At 29.8% G+C, this 19,585-nt stretch overlaps 1 protein-coding gene across 1 annotated transcript in view; it reads right to left on the bottom strand.

Annotated features, from left to right (window-relative positions):
- Positions 1 to 1,025: 1,025 nt before the first annotated feature.
- LOC111634312 (lethal(3)malignant brain tumor-like protein 1) overlaps positions 1,026 to 19,585 on the bottom strand; it is a 57,147-nt gene continuing 38,587 nt past the window's right edge. The window contains exons 7-12 of the mRNA XM_023379063.1: positions 15,435 to 15,534; positions 9,183 to 9,329; positions 8,678 to 8,866; positions 4,444 to 4,478; positions 2,058 to 2,305; positions 1,026 to 1,977 (exon numbers count right to left, since the gene is read on the bottom strand). Of these exons, the coding sequence (XP_023234831.1) occupies positions 1,849 to 1,977; positions 2,058 to 2,305; positions 4,444 to 4,478; positions 8,678 to 8,866; positions 9,183 to 9,329; positions 15,435 to 15,534 (848 nt within the window). The 3' untranslated portion in view covers positions 1,026 to 1,848. The remainder of the gene's footprint in view (positions 1,978 to 2,057; positions 2,306 to 4,443; positions 4,479 to 8,677; positions 8,867 to 9,182; positions 9,330 to 15,434; positions 15,535 to 19,585) is intronic.

The raw sequence follows: 19,585 nt of genomic DNA on the forward strand, positions 1-19,585 counted from the left end.
AATCTTATCACTTTAAATAAATTCATTTAAATTCAATATTTTCTCGCTGTTTTGGAATTCGTTTCGCCCCGTGTAATGAGGCAACGCGACACGTGGATCATCTGCCGAGGGAAACCAGGCAGGAGGACGTCTACGAAAAACCGGCCAGTTGCGATTAATAATTTTAAATAAATGTCGAAACGTCGATTACCATTTTCACATAAGTCGGGCCCCGTCTCCCCTCATCACTCGACCGCGTCCATTGTGGGCCTGGTCGAACAAGTAATGGGTACGATCGAAGGGCCTACGAGGCAGAGTTAACAATGGAAAACAAAATAAAATTGCGTAACTACTTAAGATGAAATGCAATGATTAAAACCGTTTACAATTCGGCATGACCGAACCCACGATAGGCATATTCAAAAAAAGACGCCTTCGTAATGTCCACGGGGTAGTCAGTCCGAAAATAACGAAGAAATCGAAGATGTAACAGGAATTAAATAGCATCCCCAGCATCGCTGTTGATGGATAGATAGCACGAGCATCTTATACAAAAACAAAAAAAAAGGCTATTTCGTGGCGTAAGTTTACTTAACGAAAACGGAAGCTCCGAATATCCTGGATGCTTGCAGCGCCAAAAGTGCCACAGCGGCGTTAGGATACTCTTTTTTTAACCGGAACGTCTTCCGCAAGTCCAGAAATGCCACCGTACCAAATTTGGTACCATTTGGCCCGTTAAATATCCTTCTAGATGGCTTTGAGTAGTAGTAGTAAAATTATGATTCAGCTTTCCTGTATTTGAAAATTAATCCGTAGTTTTCATTTCTTGACATATTCTAACTTTACACTTCAATAATAATCGTTACTGAATTATGGCGCGACTTAACTAAAAATAACAATACAGCTATTATACTGAATGAAATGCCGAATGGCCCACGTAGTTTTACGGAATAAAAATAGCCACTGACTGTAAACTGCCGGATAGTTTTATTTCTTCTTAAATTGAAACAACTCTCGACTTGTAATTTTCAAAACTTTTGTTTTTTATTGAAAAAATTATTTTATGATGGAAGTATTTTTCAAACCAACATTTTATAATTCAGTAATTAAAATAGCTTTCTCCTTTTCTATATATAATGCAGATATTTTATTTGTTTTCTTTTCATTTCTCTTAAATACTTTTATTTATTTATAGGAACTACAGCTGCATTATATCAGAACCGAAAAAAAGATATTTTAAATCACTTTAAAGTATTAATGCCTAAATTATAAAATCGCTTGCAAAAACAAAGAACAAATGTGTTTCTTTACACGAGAAAATACAATAACGCTACTTCCCAGAGATCCACCGCGGAAATTTCCCACGGGTTTATTCTTCTTTGCTATCGGTTTTGGCAAGTCCGGTATTGGGATTTAAAAATAAAACACTGTCGAGTCGGAGAGACCCGGAAGATGGAATGAATACGTCGCTAAACATAACCCGGTTAAACATCCGTTAGTGGTAAAATCATTATTTCCATATAGCGTATGTATTATACACGATGTTACTTTCACGTATGATAAATTATGGACATTACATACAATATGTACAGAGATGAAATGACTAAATGAAATCAACGAAGATAGATCCGAACGTCGGAGGTAGAAACTAACCCGGAGGATAAAAACTACGACGTAATCGTTACCCGCTGCGTATTTTAACCAATGATCCTTTTCGTCTCTCGTTCCGAAACACTTGGACAACACTCTGCTCTAAATGCTAACTTCGCCATATTGAGCAAAACAATATCGGACGCGCGCCTGGCAGTGAGCGATGCAGTCACGTGCGGTTCCTGCAAAAAACCCAAAATAATCCCGATCCTTCTTCTTCTAATCCACGAAATTCTTTTTGAAGGAGAGAATGCTGTTGTGAATCTTCAACGCAGGACCCAGTTTTATTTTGAGTATTTTCACGATGTCCATTTGGTTCAGTAAAAGAAACGCCTCGCCGTCTATCTGCTGATGGGGAACAAAAGAAAAAATCCGAATTTATCCACGTGAAATTTAACCGAAAAGAACCGGTGGTCCGGGAAACTTACCTCTTCTTTAAACAACTGAGCGTGCTCTTCGCAGCCCGAAAGCGTGGACACGTAATTGGCCACTTCGTCCACCGACCATTTCGAGACGGTTTCACCCGTCACCATGTTTATTCCGGGAAGAAATTTCGTGTGCTGCTCCCAACAGTAGGGCTGCTCCAGCTGCGGGTCCGAAACGGGAGGCGCCGAAAACACCGACTTGTGAATGCTGTCTTCTAAAGTAGACGAAGGCGATTTCGCATTTTCCCTCACTACAAATACAAATCAATTGTTATACCAAATAGAGAGCCACCGGTTAAAAAACACTCCCCAAGTTTTCTACATTTCTGACCCCCCGAAACATCGAAAAATGTAAAAAATTCGGGAGTTTTTCTGAATGTATGGATGTTAGTGTGGGGGGCACCGTTGAAGTTTAATAACTCCCGTGCTTTTTGCCGAAAATTTCTGAAATTTAGCAGGGAGATTTGTTTGTTGGGGGAGGTCTTTGCTATTAAACTTTGGTGATAAAGGTAGCGAGGTGGGGATAGAGGAAGTCGTGTGTATCTCCGATAGGATCGGACTTCGTGACGATTTTACTGGTTATTAACATTTATAGTTGTTTTTCTTTTATAAAACCCGCCTCTGCCCTCGAAATTAAACTTTCTGCCGTTTTATAATAATTAAAAATGTAAAAAGTTTTTAATAATAAAATATCGTAACGGATGACGCAACGCGCGGTCTTAAATGCTGCGGGAAAAGTTAAGCAACTCGTTGCTGGATTTTCTTTTACTTGAATCCAATGAAATTAGTAGTAAACAGCTGCATGTATGTAAATAACGGCGAGTTCGTAATGTGTTCGCGGCTTCCTGTCCTCTTTTACCAATTGTCAAGTTAACAAATATTGGACTTATCATACCGGAAAAGGTCTGAGAAGAATAGAATTAATCAAAGTACTTTCCTTTTCCTGTGTGACAAGTCCAGTATTTGTTAACTTGACAAATTTAAGAAGTACAACAGTAAGTTCGTATTTTAACCGAGATTACAAAATTAAAACCAAGTATTATTATAAATTTTAAGGAGACTTTGCTCTGCTTCTGATAAATTTTATACTTCCAGTAGACTATGATTAAATATACTTTTCATTTAAAATTTCATATTATATAATTTTTTTCTATACTTAAAATATGAGATGGCAAATAAAGCCAGTAAAAAACAATATTGTGTCAACTACATGGACACAGACACTTCATCCTCTGCTTGGCAATGCATCTATGAAGTCTAACTTGCTCCAAATATTTACAATGTTGACTTAAATTATAATTTTATTTTGTACATATGCTTTACTCTATTTTATTTACTTTTGTTACTTTATTCTTATCGTTACTTTTGTATTCAAAAATTCGTATATATTCTATTTTGGAATGTTACGTGTATTCGGTTCCATTACATTAACTGTGTTCTGACTCTGAAAGATCTATTAATTGAGGTCAAAAACATTCTTACTTTATTAAAATGCATTCCTGGAATTATGGGGCTGGTTTCTTTTATTTTTTGGAATCTTATCCAGTTTTATAAATAGATTATATTTCTATGATGTATATGTAGAGTATTTGCATCCCTTCAAGTACTCTACAGTTAATGTTCCTAATGTTTTATAGATCTAGATCTACAGAATAATAAATAGTCAAAGAGCCTAACAATTATTTGATGGCAATTTGCTACTTGTAGTTGTCCCGAGTGTCCATTTTGACCGCCAAAGAAGACTCGAGGATCGAAAATGCCTTTGCGATGGATGGGATGTCTGCACGAACAATGATGCAATATTGTTGGTCGAAACGGACGCTTGGGACCACTATAAATTGCAAAAAAATGTTGGGGCTTATCTAAAATATGTTTATGCTTATTGTCATTAATGAAATTGTTAAAATACCTCTAATTATATGATTTTCACAAAAGTTCCCTTTTTTTATTCTTTCTAATTTTCAGAATATAATAAAAAATAAATAAATAATACAAATGCTATCTTGTTTAGAATGAATCTGGCTCTTCTAACAAATAGTAAGCATATGAGTGAAAATATCTGTATCAATTATAGTTATATAATTGATTCAGATCATCATTGTTTTAAAAGAAATTAAGGAAAATATTGTATGGCTAGTTGGTAATTTACAGTTATAGCAGTTAAATATTCAATACTGATCCTATCTAGACAAATGTATCTATCAAATTGAATGGTTTGCACTCTACAAAATACAATTTGTATAGTATTATTGAAATTTTGTATAATAAATAATAATAAAATAATAATGCTAATTGTCATCATCTAAATTATGTTTAGAGTTTTCTATTAAATTCTAAAAAGTATATTTTGAACTTAAATGATTCTTAATTGTTATTATTTTCAACTTACCAGATATTCTCTTCTTATCTTCCATAAGAAGTTTCCTGAAAATAAAAGAAAAAACAATTAGCCTATTTTAACTATGATTATTGTTTATTTATTAACAAATTTGTTTCTCAATTATAATTTTAAGTTATAAAAAGGAATAAATAATATCAATTTGAGGCTTTACATAAAAGAAACATTTCTAACATAAATAATAAATAAATTTTTATATTATCTTATTAATACATAGAATCTTGAAAAGAACAATAAGATTTTTAAGTTCAAATGCAAGAAAGTTTCAGATTTGAAAGTTTATTGCGAAATTTAAATTATTTATTAAGTTATTAAGTAAAGTTACTATTGTAACATCAGAGAGTGTGAAGGAAATGAAATAAAATGATAATGATGTTGAACTGCCAATTCTACTAGAAATTACTATTTAACTGAAAACATTACTAGGTTATAATGGACTAGCAGACCCCACCACGCGTTATTGTGGCTCAAAATGTATCTATTATAAATTTATAACACTTCCCCCGTGGGGGGGATTTTTCAAAAAATTTCTTCTTAGTGCACATTTTCTTGATGTTCCCTATTAAAACGCAATCAAAAACGCAAAACCTGCATCTAAAATAGCATCATAGAAGCCAAGTTCTTCACAGTAAGCTTTAATCCTGTCTTTCTCCCCCGCGGGGGGAATATCGAAAAATTTGTTGTTAGTGTACATTCTGTTGACGTATCCTATTAAAACGCAATCAAAAACACAAAAACCCGCATCTAAAATAGTATAAATAGAAGCAGAGTTCTTTACCATAAGCCTTAATCCTAACCATCTCCCTTCAGTGGGGTTGAATTTCTACATGTATATTATATAAAAACATGTGCGTATTCGAATGCAGCGTTGTGTCAAAATTTCAAAGAAATCGGTAGGAACAAACAAACATTACATTTTTATTTATATAAATAGATAGAAGATGATCTGCTTTAGTTCATTTTCACAGAAAAGCATAATGCCTCACAGAAAAGCAAACTTAGGGCGTCGTACTCGTAGCGCCATCTGTTGGACATAAAAGCCTTAACCTAGATTATATCTTTTAATTTATATGAATGTTTAACGGAATAATATACAGCCTATGTCCACCCTGAGGTTCCATTCTAAATATTGGTGAAAGAATTTTTGAAATCGGATGGGTAGTTTCGGAGATTACCTGCTGCAAACAAACTTACATACAAACATTACCTCTTTATAATATTAGTATAGATAATAGAGTTTTTTGGCTGAAATTCTAAAAATTGCATTCCGCCTGTCTGCCTTGTTAATCTCCAGAATGGTTTTAGATAGATGAAAGCCGAAACCAGACATGGAAAGCTTAGGGAATAGGAAGTCCCAATTAACTATATACAAATTTACAGTGCAAACTGGAAGACAATTTCAATTTAAAAATTTCCCCAAAATGGAATTACATAGATGATTGGCACGACTGTCATTATTGGGAAAAGTAAGATGTACAGAAGCAAGATGCTACTAATTTGAAATCAACAGCATATATTTTAAATTAAATAAATAAAAAATATGATTAAGAATTGGAGTTTGGCATTGTGACGATGTCACAATAATTTTGTTTTTTTAATTTAAGTTCAAGCAACTGCACCATTAGTAATCTTTACTATACTAAAGAAGATGGAATGAAGCATATGACCCAATGCAACAACTTTAATTTTTCCAATGCATATCATTATTGGAAAAATTAAAGAGTTATTGCATCAGGTCATGTGCCAGTTCTGTCTTCTTTAGAAAATTAAATAAAGGGGATAACATAACTATTACTTGGTAAAAAAAGCTTATTACAGTAATTCATTTTAATTTCAATTCTGAAATGGCATAATTACCAGTTTAAAGTATTTTAGAATTTTTTCTTTATAATTTAAACTAATATTTCAATAGAAAAAAAGGTCAATGATTATAAAAAAGCATTCAAAATACAAGTGATTTCATTGAAAATTTAATTAAATTATACTACAACAAGACCCTAACACAACTTTTTAATAAAGCAAATCTTATAATATGACACTTATCAAGAAAGTTTGTCAAACATCAAAAGCACATATCCAACCATAACATACAAAAAGGCCTGGCATCTGGAATAACGTTGCCAGCCTAACGGAACATAATGTCCAAAGAGAAGTTAGTTAGGTTCTTTGTTGGACACATACAAAACTTCCAGAAAATTTTGTTTTTATTAGCCCCATTTTACAATATTTACAGGAAAAGAGATGTAGACAGACATAAATGGAAATTCCTTAAAGTAAAGAGAAATTTCAGAAGCATCAGCAAACAAATTAATGCACATTTATATATAATATATTGTAATTATTGCTCAGAAACAAAAAATAACTTCATGTCAATGAAGAAAACTTTCAATTTGTTCTGTATTCAACTTTTTGTTAAATTTCACTTAATAAAACATCACAAATAGCTTTCAGCAATAAAAATTTGTTTCTATACATTATTTCTAAATTGTTAAACAAAAATTTTTTCACATTAATATCTGTAATGTAATGTTATATGTCAATTTAAAACTCCTAATGACATTTATGCTTGGCAGAATATTATATTCTACAAAACTATTAGCAGCAAACTGCCATCTGTGAATAAATTCCATTACTATATGGTAAGTTCAGTGGTGATATTCAGCGGGTTCGCACAGGTTCGGCCGAACCCGTTGTTAACATTTTCAAAGTTTCCCGAACCCGTTGTTAAACACACGTAATATTTTTCAGTGGTTTTGTTTCTTTAAAAAAAATATATATTAAAATATACGTATTATACTCTGTAACACTACTAAACTAGAGTCTTATACCCCGTTCGCCTTGGTGCAACCTCCATCAACCGTTTCAATCTCGATCGACTCAAGAGAGTTCTTGAAACTAGTCCAGTCGTACAAAAGGTCCCACAATCCCACGCGCGTGAGAAAATACAAGATGGCTGCGGAATACGTGTTGTGCCACTGCCAGCGAAATAAAAAAGATATTGTATTTTGATAGACAATGATATCTGTCTATTATTATAATAATACCTAATGATAAAATAAATGATTTAGAAAAGTTTTTTTTTTGAAGAAAAGTCATAGGGAAAGCAGTTAAACCTGGCTTTTTCTGATTAAAAATAACCCAATTTTTATGTTTATAAAATACTTCGAATGAAAAATATTAAAATATGTACAAAATAAACCAATTTGAACACTTTTTGTTATTATTTATCAATATATATATATATAGTTCTGGCATAAACAATGTTAAACTTTAACTGACTTACTTTTGCCAACGCATCTTTTTTATTTATATGGGTATCTTAAGGTCAGTTTTTGCGCTAATGTTGCTAATGCACCATTTGAGCGAAAAAAAAATTAAGGAAAAATTTTCTGTTAGCGAACCCTTTGTTATATATTTCGAATATCACCACTGGGTAAGTTTTATATAATATGGCATCCTCTGTCAAGAAACTAAAACTTTCATTCACTAAATAAACACAATTATGTCTCAGATTAACTAATTTTTGAATTTTTTAACACATGCATTCAAAAAATCTACTTTATTATATAACGGACTTTCGGCTTTGGCGGGTACTCCCTCACCCAAATTACTCAGTTAAAATGAGGTTTTAATGTAATAAAATAGTGAACTCTTTAAATATAGTAATTCTAGGTAGCTATAATTAAACATTTCATCTAATTTTATTAATGTTATTTATGGCTCTAACAATGCAATGTTGTATCAGAGATGTAACAAAATTCCACTGATAGAAAGAGCATCTATTTTTAGCATAAAATTCAATATTTGCACAAATAGTGTTAGTATATTTATTTTGATTTATCCTCAAACAATTCTAATTATTCTATCATGTGACTTTGAACAGATCAACTCAATTAAAATTTAATTATTAAAATTCTATGAATAAATATTGGCATTTAAGGAATAACTATGTTCTTTTAACAGATAATAAGTCCTTTGATTCGAACCAAATTGTTCGGCATTCTTTTTATATATTCAATGTTGTTATCATTTCAATACTACTCCTCTAATCAATTTAGGATCTTGGTAATGTTTATTTGGAATATAATTTTCAAGTCAGAAAATTATAAATATTCTTGTAATAATTCAAAGATAAATAAATCCTTTCATAAACTGTACTACAAAAATGTTTAAAATTCATTGTATTTTTGATAAAAATCACATATTCTGTTTTTATTGTTCTTACCTTTTCCTCCCCCTCCCAGAATTAAGTCTTATGGAAGACTTAGTATAATCGGAATCTCGACTATCATCCTTATCTCCATTAGCAATATCCGCTTGACTCTGAGCTAAAGGGCATCCCGAAACTCTATGATGGACAGAATATCGTCCATCGATGTGTCCGCTACCGTCGCAACCAGGCGTGGGACACCTTCTGAAAAATAAATTTTATTTCGTTGAGTATTCCAATTAGAATTTTATTAAAACTCTATGAAAAGCACATCAAAACAAAGATCAAACATTCTTTTAATGTTCACATTTGATTATTAAAATACTTTTACTTGAAGAAGGATCAAATAAGTTTTTCCAAAAATTCCCAATCTTCAATATTGAAAATATTAATAAATAAAAAATATTTCAAAAAGTTACTTAATAAATTTATTAACAATTTTTTATAAGATCAAATAAATTATCAATAAAAGCTTGATTTATTACACGATTGAATTAACTAATGAATATTTTAAATTTACCTCAATGCTTCGATCGTCCCACCCATATCGGTATTCTTGCGTAACAAGTCTACGACATTGTCGCTTAGATTCCTCGGAGGATCTAATCTGTCTTGCAGAGCAGTGTCTTTGTTCATATTGAGATGAGAATAAGGGCATCCAAATGCACTGTTTAAAATATAAATCAAATATCTTAATTATTAGACTTAATAATATAATGTGTACAGTTATAAACACTAAGAAATAATATTTTTGATCTATGCATCTTTCAAATATAAAAAATAAAAGAATTTATTTTAATTGATGAATATAAATTACAACAATGTGATGCATTAATATTGCTACATAATCTGCCAGATTTTATTAGACTATATTGAGGATACTTAATAGTCAGAATCAAAGGAATTTGGCTAGAGGTAGGCACTTTGGCCATCAACTCTTACTGCCTATTTCTAGCCAAATTGCTTTGATTCTGATTATTATATAGCCTTAATAATCCAATAAATTCTGGCTACATTAATAAGTGAACATGCAAAAATACATCTGATTTTTTAATCATCTTAGACTACAAATCTTATTTATTTTCCATAAATCTCCATTACATTTAAATAATTTTATTTGAAAAAATGTTTAACTTTTAATGTTCATAAATATGTAGTGCAAATTTACATACATCATCAACAATCATTGAAATTAATTAATAATTAATTATTTTAAATTAGTAAATAGTTAGTTCTTTTATATTATGATTAACAATAATTTGATATTTATAAAAAATAATGCATTTGAGTTAAACAAAAGAATAAATGATCATTTTTATTTATTCTTTGTTTTCTTTTTCCTTTGCTTAGCCACTCAAGAAAATATCAAAAAGATTTCTCTATAATTATTATTTTTTCTCAGAAATCAAGACAAATATATAAAAATATCTTTGAAAACAGAGGAAAGGCAATTGTTGAATGTCAATCGAAATCCAAATGATTTTTTCAGCATGATTACATTTATTCTTTCTAGCATAATAAACAGCAGGATCTTTCCACAGTTATTCTAAATATTCTTGTTTTTATGTACTGAAGTAATTAGAGTAATGTTCCAACCAAACAAAGAATATTAATTTCAATTAATATGGCAGACAGTATTTTTACAATCTAAAAAATATAGAAGAAACTAAATTGTCTTCAATTCTGACATATGTCTGCAAAGGAAGACTGTTTTCTTTCTGATGATTGGATGTGACAGAAATGAAGACAATTTAATTTCTTCTATATTTTTTTTAAATTGAAAGAATATTAAAATCATATTTTTGCTTTATGTAAGCTATAAAAAGTGATGAGAAAAAAAACTGCAAAACAAATTTTCTATTCCGAAACATTTTCATTTTTTCCTCATCATTTTGAACATGGTGTCAAATGCAAATGTTATTTCTTTTGATTATAAAAAGTTTCTTGGAATCAAAATTTTTATTTGGATTTTATTTTCCCTTATAAAGTAAATATTACATGATTTTTGTGCTAAAAAAGTATGTAATGGTTTATTGAATTAAACTGAAAATATAATATAGTATGAGCTATAAAAACTAACTTTTAAAATATTATTTACAGCGTTAATAAAAATAAAAACCACATTAACTTATTTTTAATTTGGTAAGCAAGAACTGAACTTATATTCATAAAATATAATAAATAAAAATATAAATAATATGATTAAAAGAACAATTTGAAAAATAGAAAATATATTTATTTATATATATATTTTTTTTATACTGATAAAGTCTAATGGCAGAACTATAAAGAAAATCAAGACTTATTAAAATAACAGCATATTTGAGATAAAAATTAATAAGAAAATCACAATCTATGGAAAAAAAAAACATTTATAAATTGTAAGCAGTAACAGTGAAACTGAATGAGTTTCCTATTTTTAATTACCTTGAAAAATCTTTACAAAAAGAATTTTACTCTCTTGATCAAAATAACAAATAAAACACAGTCTAACCTCTCTAATACAATATCTGTTACAACAATAAACCCCAGTAAATCAATAAAACTTCTGTGGTCCTGGCCAAAATTCTATACAAATACTGTAATTTATCATAGCTACAATGAAAGTAAAAACCCTGATACAATATGACTATCGGAATTTGCACGACCCATGGCAAACTCAAATGCTTCATCATGACTGATCAATACAGGAACCAAGTAGTAATGAGCTAGGAGTGCCTACTCACTAATCATGTTACCTATGGACCCTCCACGCACTCCAAAATGGTCTGCCCACAACTAACTAATTGGCGGCACTGCCACAGCCAATCCTACTATGAGGAACTGTAGGTGCTTGACCAATTGTGAAGCATTTCCTTTTTCTATCAGACAAGAGCTCTGGCTGTTGGCCAAAAAGAAGACAGTAGTGTATAATGGAAAAAAATGGCAAAAGCACAGAAACAGGTAAGTTTGAAAATGAAACTAAAACTTCAAAGATATTGATAGGGGAAATGAAACAAACAGAAGTTGGAAAGAAGTATGGCTTTGCTCAGTCAACCCTAGCAACACTTTTAAAGAAATGGAAGGAAATCGATTGCACTGTAGTCAGTGGAAACTTAGATTCTTCTTGGAAACGTCTGAAGACATCTAACTGTGATGATGTTGACAATGCAACATTTCATTGGTTTACTGATACATGGGCACAGAATGTATTCAAACTAATCTTCACATTCTTAATGATCTCGGTTCTTAAATTTCAAGACCTCACTACAACAATAACCTTGGTATAACAATACTATTTTCCAGATCCACAAATGATCATTATAGTGAGGTTACTGTATCAGTATATAAAAAAAATCTAGTAACAAGTTGCATAACTTTCCCAGCTGTTATAAGATTTTATTTAAAAATAACTTTTATATCATTAATAAAATGAATAAAATTATATGTGGTACCATCCGTTATGAGATTTTGTTATAAAAATGTTTATATTTTTAATTATCATCAAATGGCAAAAAGCTTAATTTTGAAAAAAGGGATAAGTTTTATTAAAAAAAAATGCCAATAATAAATAAAATCTTCATTAAGTCCAACCCCTCTTGAGATATGACACATGATTCCCCTCTATATCCCATCCCTTCAACCATTAACCACCAAAATTTAATAGCATAAATGCCCCTCATATATAAGCCACTATGCCAAATTTCATTTCTTCATCATTACCTCATCCTGAAATATTAAAACGAAATAGATGCCAACACACACATCCATAGAATTTTTTTTTTTTTTTTTTTGGGTTCGGGAGGTCTCCAAATGTGGAGATTTGCAAAAAACTCAAAGTACCAAAACTGACACAATTCCTATACTTTCCCTTGTTATGTATACAAAACAACCAGGAAAGCAAAATGAAATAAATAATCCATAATATTAAATCTTTTTGATGTAAAACTTGAAAAACTAGATTTTATTTAAATAATAACTTAGTACTGCTATTTCTGTTGTATCTTAATGTATGGCAGTATAACATTTCAAATAATTACAACAGAAAGAGCTTCTCATCAAAATTTGAACATTATTTGTCAAAATTATTTGATGTACAAATTCTTAGAAAGAGAGGTTATGAGAAAGAAAGAAACAGATGGATAGAATTGAATGTAAATGCATTATTTTGTATAAATTAAATTTTAAAAAAGCCATAAGAAAACAGAAAATGCTAAAAGTTGACAATCTTTAGAACACTAAATTAAATAATGGCCTCAATATTCTTTCAAATGTAATATAATTGTTTCTTTTATATATAATTTTTTCTCATTCAAATTTTGTTTTTTAAATAAGATGTGACAAAATGATTTTTTTATATTATAAAAACTTATTTTCAACAAAAATAATGTTAAGAATCAATTCACAAGAGTATAATAAATCAGTTTAAATATTTGTTAAAAGGAATTTAACATTTCCAATACAATTTCTTATAGATTTACTATATTTGGTTATTTCTAAATAAATAAATTTATTGTTAACGAGCAATTATTTATTGTGACATGGTCATAATGCTGGGTTGCAAATCTTAATCATATTTTTAATTAATTTAATTTAAAATATATGCTCTCCACCTCAAATTAATACTGTAGTCTTGCCTCAATACATCATACTTTTCCTTTAACAATAGTGTGTGTTGGTCATCTATTAACTGCTTTCGAGGGAAAGATTTGAATTGAAATAATGTGACTTCCAGTTTACACTGGAAGTTCACACATAGTTAATCGGGACCTCCTGCCTCTAAGGTTTCCTTATCTGGTCTCGAATTTCATATAACTCATTCCATTCTCAAGATTAAGGAAAGACAGATGGACACAATCACAAACACATGGATGGATGACAGTAGAAATTTATAGGTCTACAATTTTTTTCAAGTTGCAACCCAATAAAATTTTAAACTAGTTTTTAGTGCAAACATTGAATTAAAAGAGAAATTTTTATAGAGAAACTATCATAATTAAAATACGTGTTAAGAAAAAATTATGATAGATTATCAGCAGAATAATGGAGACAAAATTGCAATAAGCTAGAAATACAAAATATGGAATTAAGATGATGTCTGATCACATGTCGCAATGCATTGACATCTACCATGTCCTCAGTCAATAGTGGTACCATCTGTGTTTGTATGTATTGTTGGTGGAAATGGCAAAATTTCATGTTTTGTATAGGGCTGACAGACATCAATATGAAATTGTTCACAGCCTTGGTTCTGAAGCAGACTATTTTGAAGGCAATCAAGAAGAGTAAGAAGCTTGGTCACAATGGGAATCATCCAAAAAGAGGAGGAAAATGTNTTAATGAAGACATTGAATTAAAAGAAAAATTTTTATAGAAAAACTATCATAATTAAAATACGTGTTAAGAAAAAATTATGATAGATTATCAGCAGAATAATGGAGACAAAAATTGCAATGAGCTAGAAATACAAAATATGGGATTAAGATGATGTCTGATCACATGTCACAATGCATTGACATCTACCATGTCCTCAGTCAATAGTGGTACCATCTGTGTTTGTATGTATTGTTGGTGGGAATGGCAAAATTTCATGGTTTGTATAGGGCTGGCAGGCATCAATATGAAATTGTTCACAGCCTTGGTTCTGAAGCAGACTATTTTGAAGGCAATCAAGAAGAGTAAGGAGCTTGGTCACATTGGGAATCATCCAAAAAGAGGAGGAAAATGTATGATAACAACTGACAGAATCTGTAAGATTGTTTGAAATCAAATATATATAAATACAAGAGTATCCTTGTGAAAAATGGCTTGTGACCTCTGTATCAGCAATAGATCTTTACAACAAATTGTCAAAGAAGATCTGCAGTTGAAGCCATACAAGTGCTGAAAGATTTATCATCTCACAGAAGAAAACAAAAAGAAAAAGGCTTCAGAGAAGTCAGGAAATTTTGTGTCAGCATGCTTCTCATGGTTAGGAAAAAAATCCTTTCTACTGACAAGATTTTCATAATCAAACCTGTGCACAATTATCAAAAGGACAGTTTGAAGCATCAATCAAGCATTTTGGCATCAGAGATTGGACATCCAGTAAGACTACAATGGCACGCAAATTAACTGAAACACGAAATTGGAGCAGGAACAATTTTCTAGTTTTTATCAGTGCCAAGAAAAGGCCCATATTCCTAACCTCAATCATATGGATCAATGTTTGGTCTGTTTTGCAGGCAAGGGACTATGCTACCTCTCACAATAGTTTGGAGTCCCTCAAAAAAATTTCTGAAAAAATGGGAAAAATGTAAGGAAAGAAAGGAGCTATGTTCCATCACAAAAAAATTTCATCAAATGTCTGAGGTTCTGCATTAAATCCATGGGAAGCCACATTGAAGATCATTGAAAATGTTCATTTTAAGACATGGTATTGCCATGTTTTATCATTACAAATTCATTATTGCAGTTAATAAAGTCACAGTAATGACAAATGTTTGTTTCTGTTATTTTACCACTACCTTGTATAAATAATTAAACTAAAATAAATTAGTATTGAAACCTTACTCCAAAATTAAAAATTTCATTTATATTTGTCTATTAAAGGATATAAATATTCCGAAAGCATTGCAACTGTAACAAAAATAAAAAAGATTGGTTCTGAAGAGTAATTTTATACATTATCAACACTACAAAACTGATTTATAATTGTTCACTTAAAGTGCCAATCTTATTAAACATTACAAATATGAAAAAATTAATAAATTTTAAAGTTTATTATATTTTCTATTCTCATAAAAGAACTCACCTGTGATGACTGGTATATTTTGGTCCTTTAATATGACCAATTCCTTTACAACCTGGAGTAGGACAGCCACCCTGACCCTGAGGAATAAGGTTATTGGAATCTAAAAGTTAAAAGGTAAATATTCATTTTTTATATCTTTTTTATAAAGTTGATTATTTTTATATTTTAAAATTTATTTAATATATTTTTAGTTAAGAGTTAATTAAATCATAATATAATAAAATCATGAATGATATTCTAATTTTATCATCATTTGTTAATTTTCAAATAATATAAATAAGCAGAATTGACTTTTAATAGCTTTGATCAAACAGTTTTTAACATGCAAAAATAAATATAAAGTATTTCATATGTATTTATACAGTACGTAATCATAAATTTCATAAATGCACATTCACAATTCTAATAATCAAAAATCTCACATAAAATTTTAACTAAATGTAATATGATAAATGTGTGCAGAAGTATACTCAAACACTTTAATGTGCTAACAAACATTAAAAAATAGTAAAATCAAATAAATTATAAACCTTTCCTCAAAAAAAAAATCAAAATGTATCATCTAACAAATATTTTACATAGTCACTTTCTTGCAAATTTACTAAAATATTCAAAATTATCAACATAATCATGCTACATAATGATATAACTGTATATATATATATATATATCCTTTAATTTTACTTATTCACTATCATTCAGTTATAACACTTATGAATAAGTAAAAACAAATTTTTTATAGTTTCTTCAATTATAAAATGAAGGAGTAAAGTTTAAAAGGTAATAAAATAGAAATTTTGTACATTTCAATAATATAAAATTTCTTGTCTAATTTTTTGTATTATTATAAAAATACATTTCTTCTGTTATGCATATATTCAATTTTTTCCTTTGTGAAATTGAATAAATCTTTAATATATCACCAATATCATCTTTCGATTTAAATGCATGAATTTTTAGCTTTTTCTCAAAGTTTCCATAAATTATCCACATAACGTGTCTTTAATTTGTTATAATTTTAATTCATTTGGTTATTTTTACATTTTTTGATAATGTACAATAATAAATATCTATATTATTGTATATCAAATGATCAAAAAAATTGTAAATTTTTTATTAAAAAAATTTAACTTTGTAAAAAATAAAATTATATGAGCAATTATTTAGTATGTCATCATCACAATGCTGGGTTGAAATTTTTAATCATCTTTTAAATTAATCAAATGAGTTCTGGTTCAGATCGGAAGCTTGTATATAGTTAAGCGGGACCACTAGCCTCTAAAATTCCATATCTGGTCTCAATTTTCATCTAACTTTGTTCTCAAGATAAGGTAAAACTTTTGAATTGAAATCTTGTGATTTCAGTCAAGACCGTAACTTCCTAAATAGTTAATTACGGCTTCCAGCCCCTAGGCTTTCCGTATCTGCTCTTGATTTTCTTCTATCTAACTCCATTCTCAAGATTAATGAAGGACAAACAGATGGATGACGGCAGGAATGTATAGGTCTACAATTTGAAAATTGTAGCCCATATTTAGAACAAAAATTTATAAGACTATTAAACACTTATAAATTCTTCATATTTTGGAAAATCTTTTATGTAAAAGAATTCATTAAAAATGCAAATGATATTTTTACTGTAATATTTTATTATAGGCTCTTTATTTTTAAACTCTTTCCACCCTGTGGCACTATGCAGGTATTCTTTCATCATGAATTCAGCTTTGCCCACAATGGGGGCAGGTGATGAGAGAAGGGCCAATGTATTTAGGCAGATCCCCCAAGAAAAGTTCAAAAGGGTTACTTGATTTTATTTTAAAGCAATAAGCTGCATAACACAAGCACAAAGAAGGCAATCTCTAAACAGAAATTTTTGAAAGTTAGTCGTTGTTTACAACAATATCAAGCTCTTTGCTATCTGTTTTTATTCCTATCAGATATTAACAGGATAATAAATTTAAAATATTTTCTTATCATGTTGAATTCTTGTTGAATATGCAATTTAAAACTTTTTAAGTTAACAAATTCAACATTGCAAATAACTAAGACATAAATAAAAGATTTGTTATCAACATTAACAAATTAATGTATTATAATTATAGAATAAATATGGAAAAAATCTAAATAACAAAAAATATTTCATAGTTTTTCTAATTAAAAACAATCTCAAAATTCTACATGTCTATACATGTATGAAATCTTAAAAATAGCTTTGAGACCAAATCAATAATTTATAAAGAAATATAAATTTAAAAACTGGAATTTATTTACATACTAAACACCAAAATCAATATACAGGTATCCCTTGCTTAATGCAGGATTTGATTAACATGCAGAATTAATTGTGGCAATCTCTTTATATACATGACAAAAATTTTAATTAATGTGGCTTTACCAGCACATTTTTTGTCTTTACTTAACATAGATACCATATTTCATTAACATGATTTTGATATATGTGGTAGCATCAAGGGATTAATTAACTGCATTAATCAAGGGGTACATGTATAATTACTAGTTTTGAAAATAAAAGTACAGTAATACCTCGACTTATGCGATTTTCAAATCACGTTGATTTGTCTTTTGTTTGAGTGCCACGCGACTCTTGATTACTCCCCCCCACACTATTGTTCAGCTTACATGTTCAGACGTGTCGCGAGGAATTGACACACAGCTACAATTTATTTTGTATTACAGGCATACCTCGCCTTACGTCGGTAATTGGTTCCAGGAAAGCGACGTAAGTCGAATATACTTGTCTCCGAATCTACTTGTCACTAGGCTAAACCATAAATTACCATTTCCGGTTCTGTATTTTATTTATTAATGCATTTTTAATAATATATGGCTAATAAGGATCTATTTTAGCTTACAAACAAATAAATTTTAGTTTTTAATATAGTACTAAGACTTCAATATTTGTGTATTATAGTATTAAGACTTCAATATTTGTGGCAGACAGACGTAAAGTCGAATAAAATGACTTAAACTTGATTTTTATTTTTCCATATACTTTTTTGAACAAATGACGTATAATCGGGAACGACGTAACTCGAAACGACGTAAGTCGAGGTATACCTGTATTTATTTCTGTGTTTGTTATATCTACGGAGACTCGAGAGACTCTATGTGGTGATTTCTTGTAACCATTAACGAATCAAATGATGAGATAAGATTAATGAGAACATTTATTAGCTTACATACATCCGACTTGTATTTTACACAAATTGCGAAATTATACCCCGACTTATGCGAATTTGACCTATGCGGTTATCGCTCTGTCCCATCTATCGCGTAAGTTTGGGGTATTACTGTATAAATATTTTGAAATATAGAAATGACTACCTTGATTAGAATCAAAACATATAAATGTTTCTAATCAAATGATAGAACTAGATTTTTATCAAGCTACAATATCCGACATGGCTTAATTAGCCATATTGTAACTCAATAAGAATATGGCTGTATCTGTGGATTAGAATTAAAACAATTGCAAAGTTTTTAACTTAAAGTTAAAATAACTTTTTTATCTGTAAAACCTACAAGTTTTATTTCTACCATATACTTAAAACATTCTCAAAAGGTTATTATTATTTACAATCCTGTTTGCAATACTACCTTGCAAGAGATATAAAATAAGAATTTAAACAATGTAATTACATCAGTCATATCAGAGTTGTGTTTACTATGAAAATTAAAAGAATGCAATTTCTCAATACTCTCAGTTTTGAACAAACAAAAATATTTTATAAATAGCTAACATTATTCTGCAACTTCCGCGACTTGAATTTTTACTTATTTAAATTATTGAATTTGTCTTCAATAACTTTTATTATTATTATTATTATTGTTATGTTTTGTGAGTTATACTAGGTTCACACCGGTGGCTGTGTACTATGCCGGACCAAAGTCAAGGCATAGCAACCAAAACAAACCTAAAATTAAAGAAGTGTGTCAATGTGTGTGTCTGTATTCAGAAATTTCCTAACAATGTGGCATGTATTCAATATAATGGCCTTCTATAGTGTGATGTATGTATTTCTACTCAATTGTAATGTTCCCAGGCTTTTGTGTAGTGTGTGTGGTATCATACCTGTACAGGAGAGAAAGACAGGTACAATAAGCACCCTATCCATCCTCCACAGATGCCT

The sequence above is a fragment of the Centruroides sculpturatus genome, unplaced genomic scaffold (assembly GCF_000671375.1).
Source record: "Centruroides sculpturatus isolate CEXI.00-Female unplaced genomic scaffold, Cexi_2.0 scaffold520, whole genome shotgun sequence".
NCBI lineage: Eukaryota > Metazoa > Arthropoda > Arachnida > Scorpiones > Buthidae > Centruroides > Centruroides sculpturatus.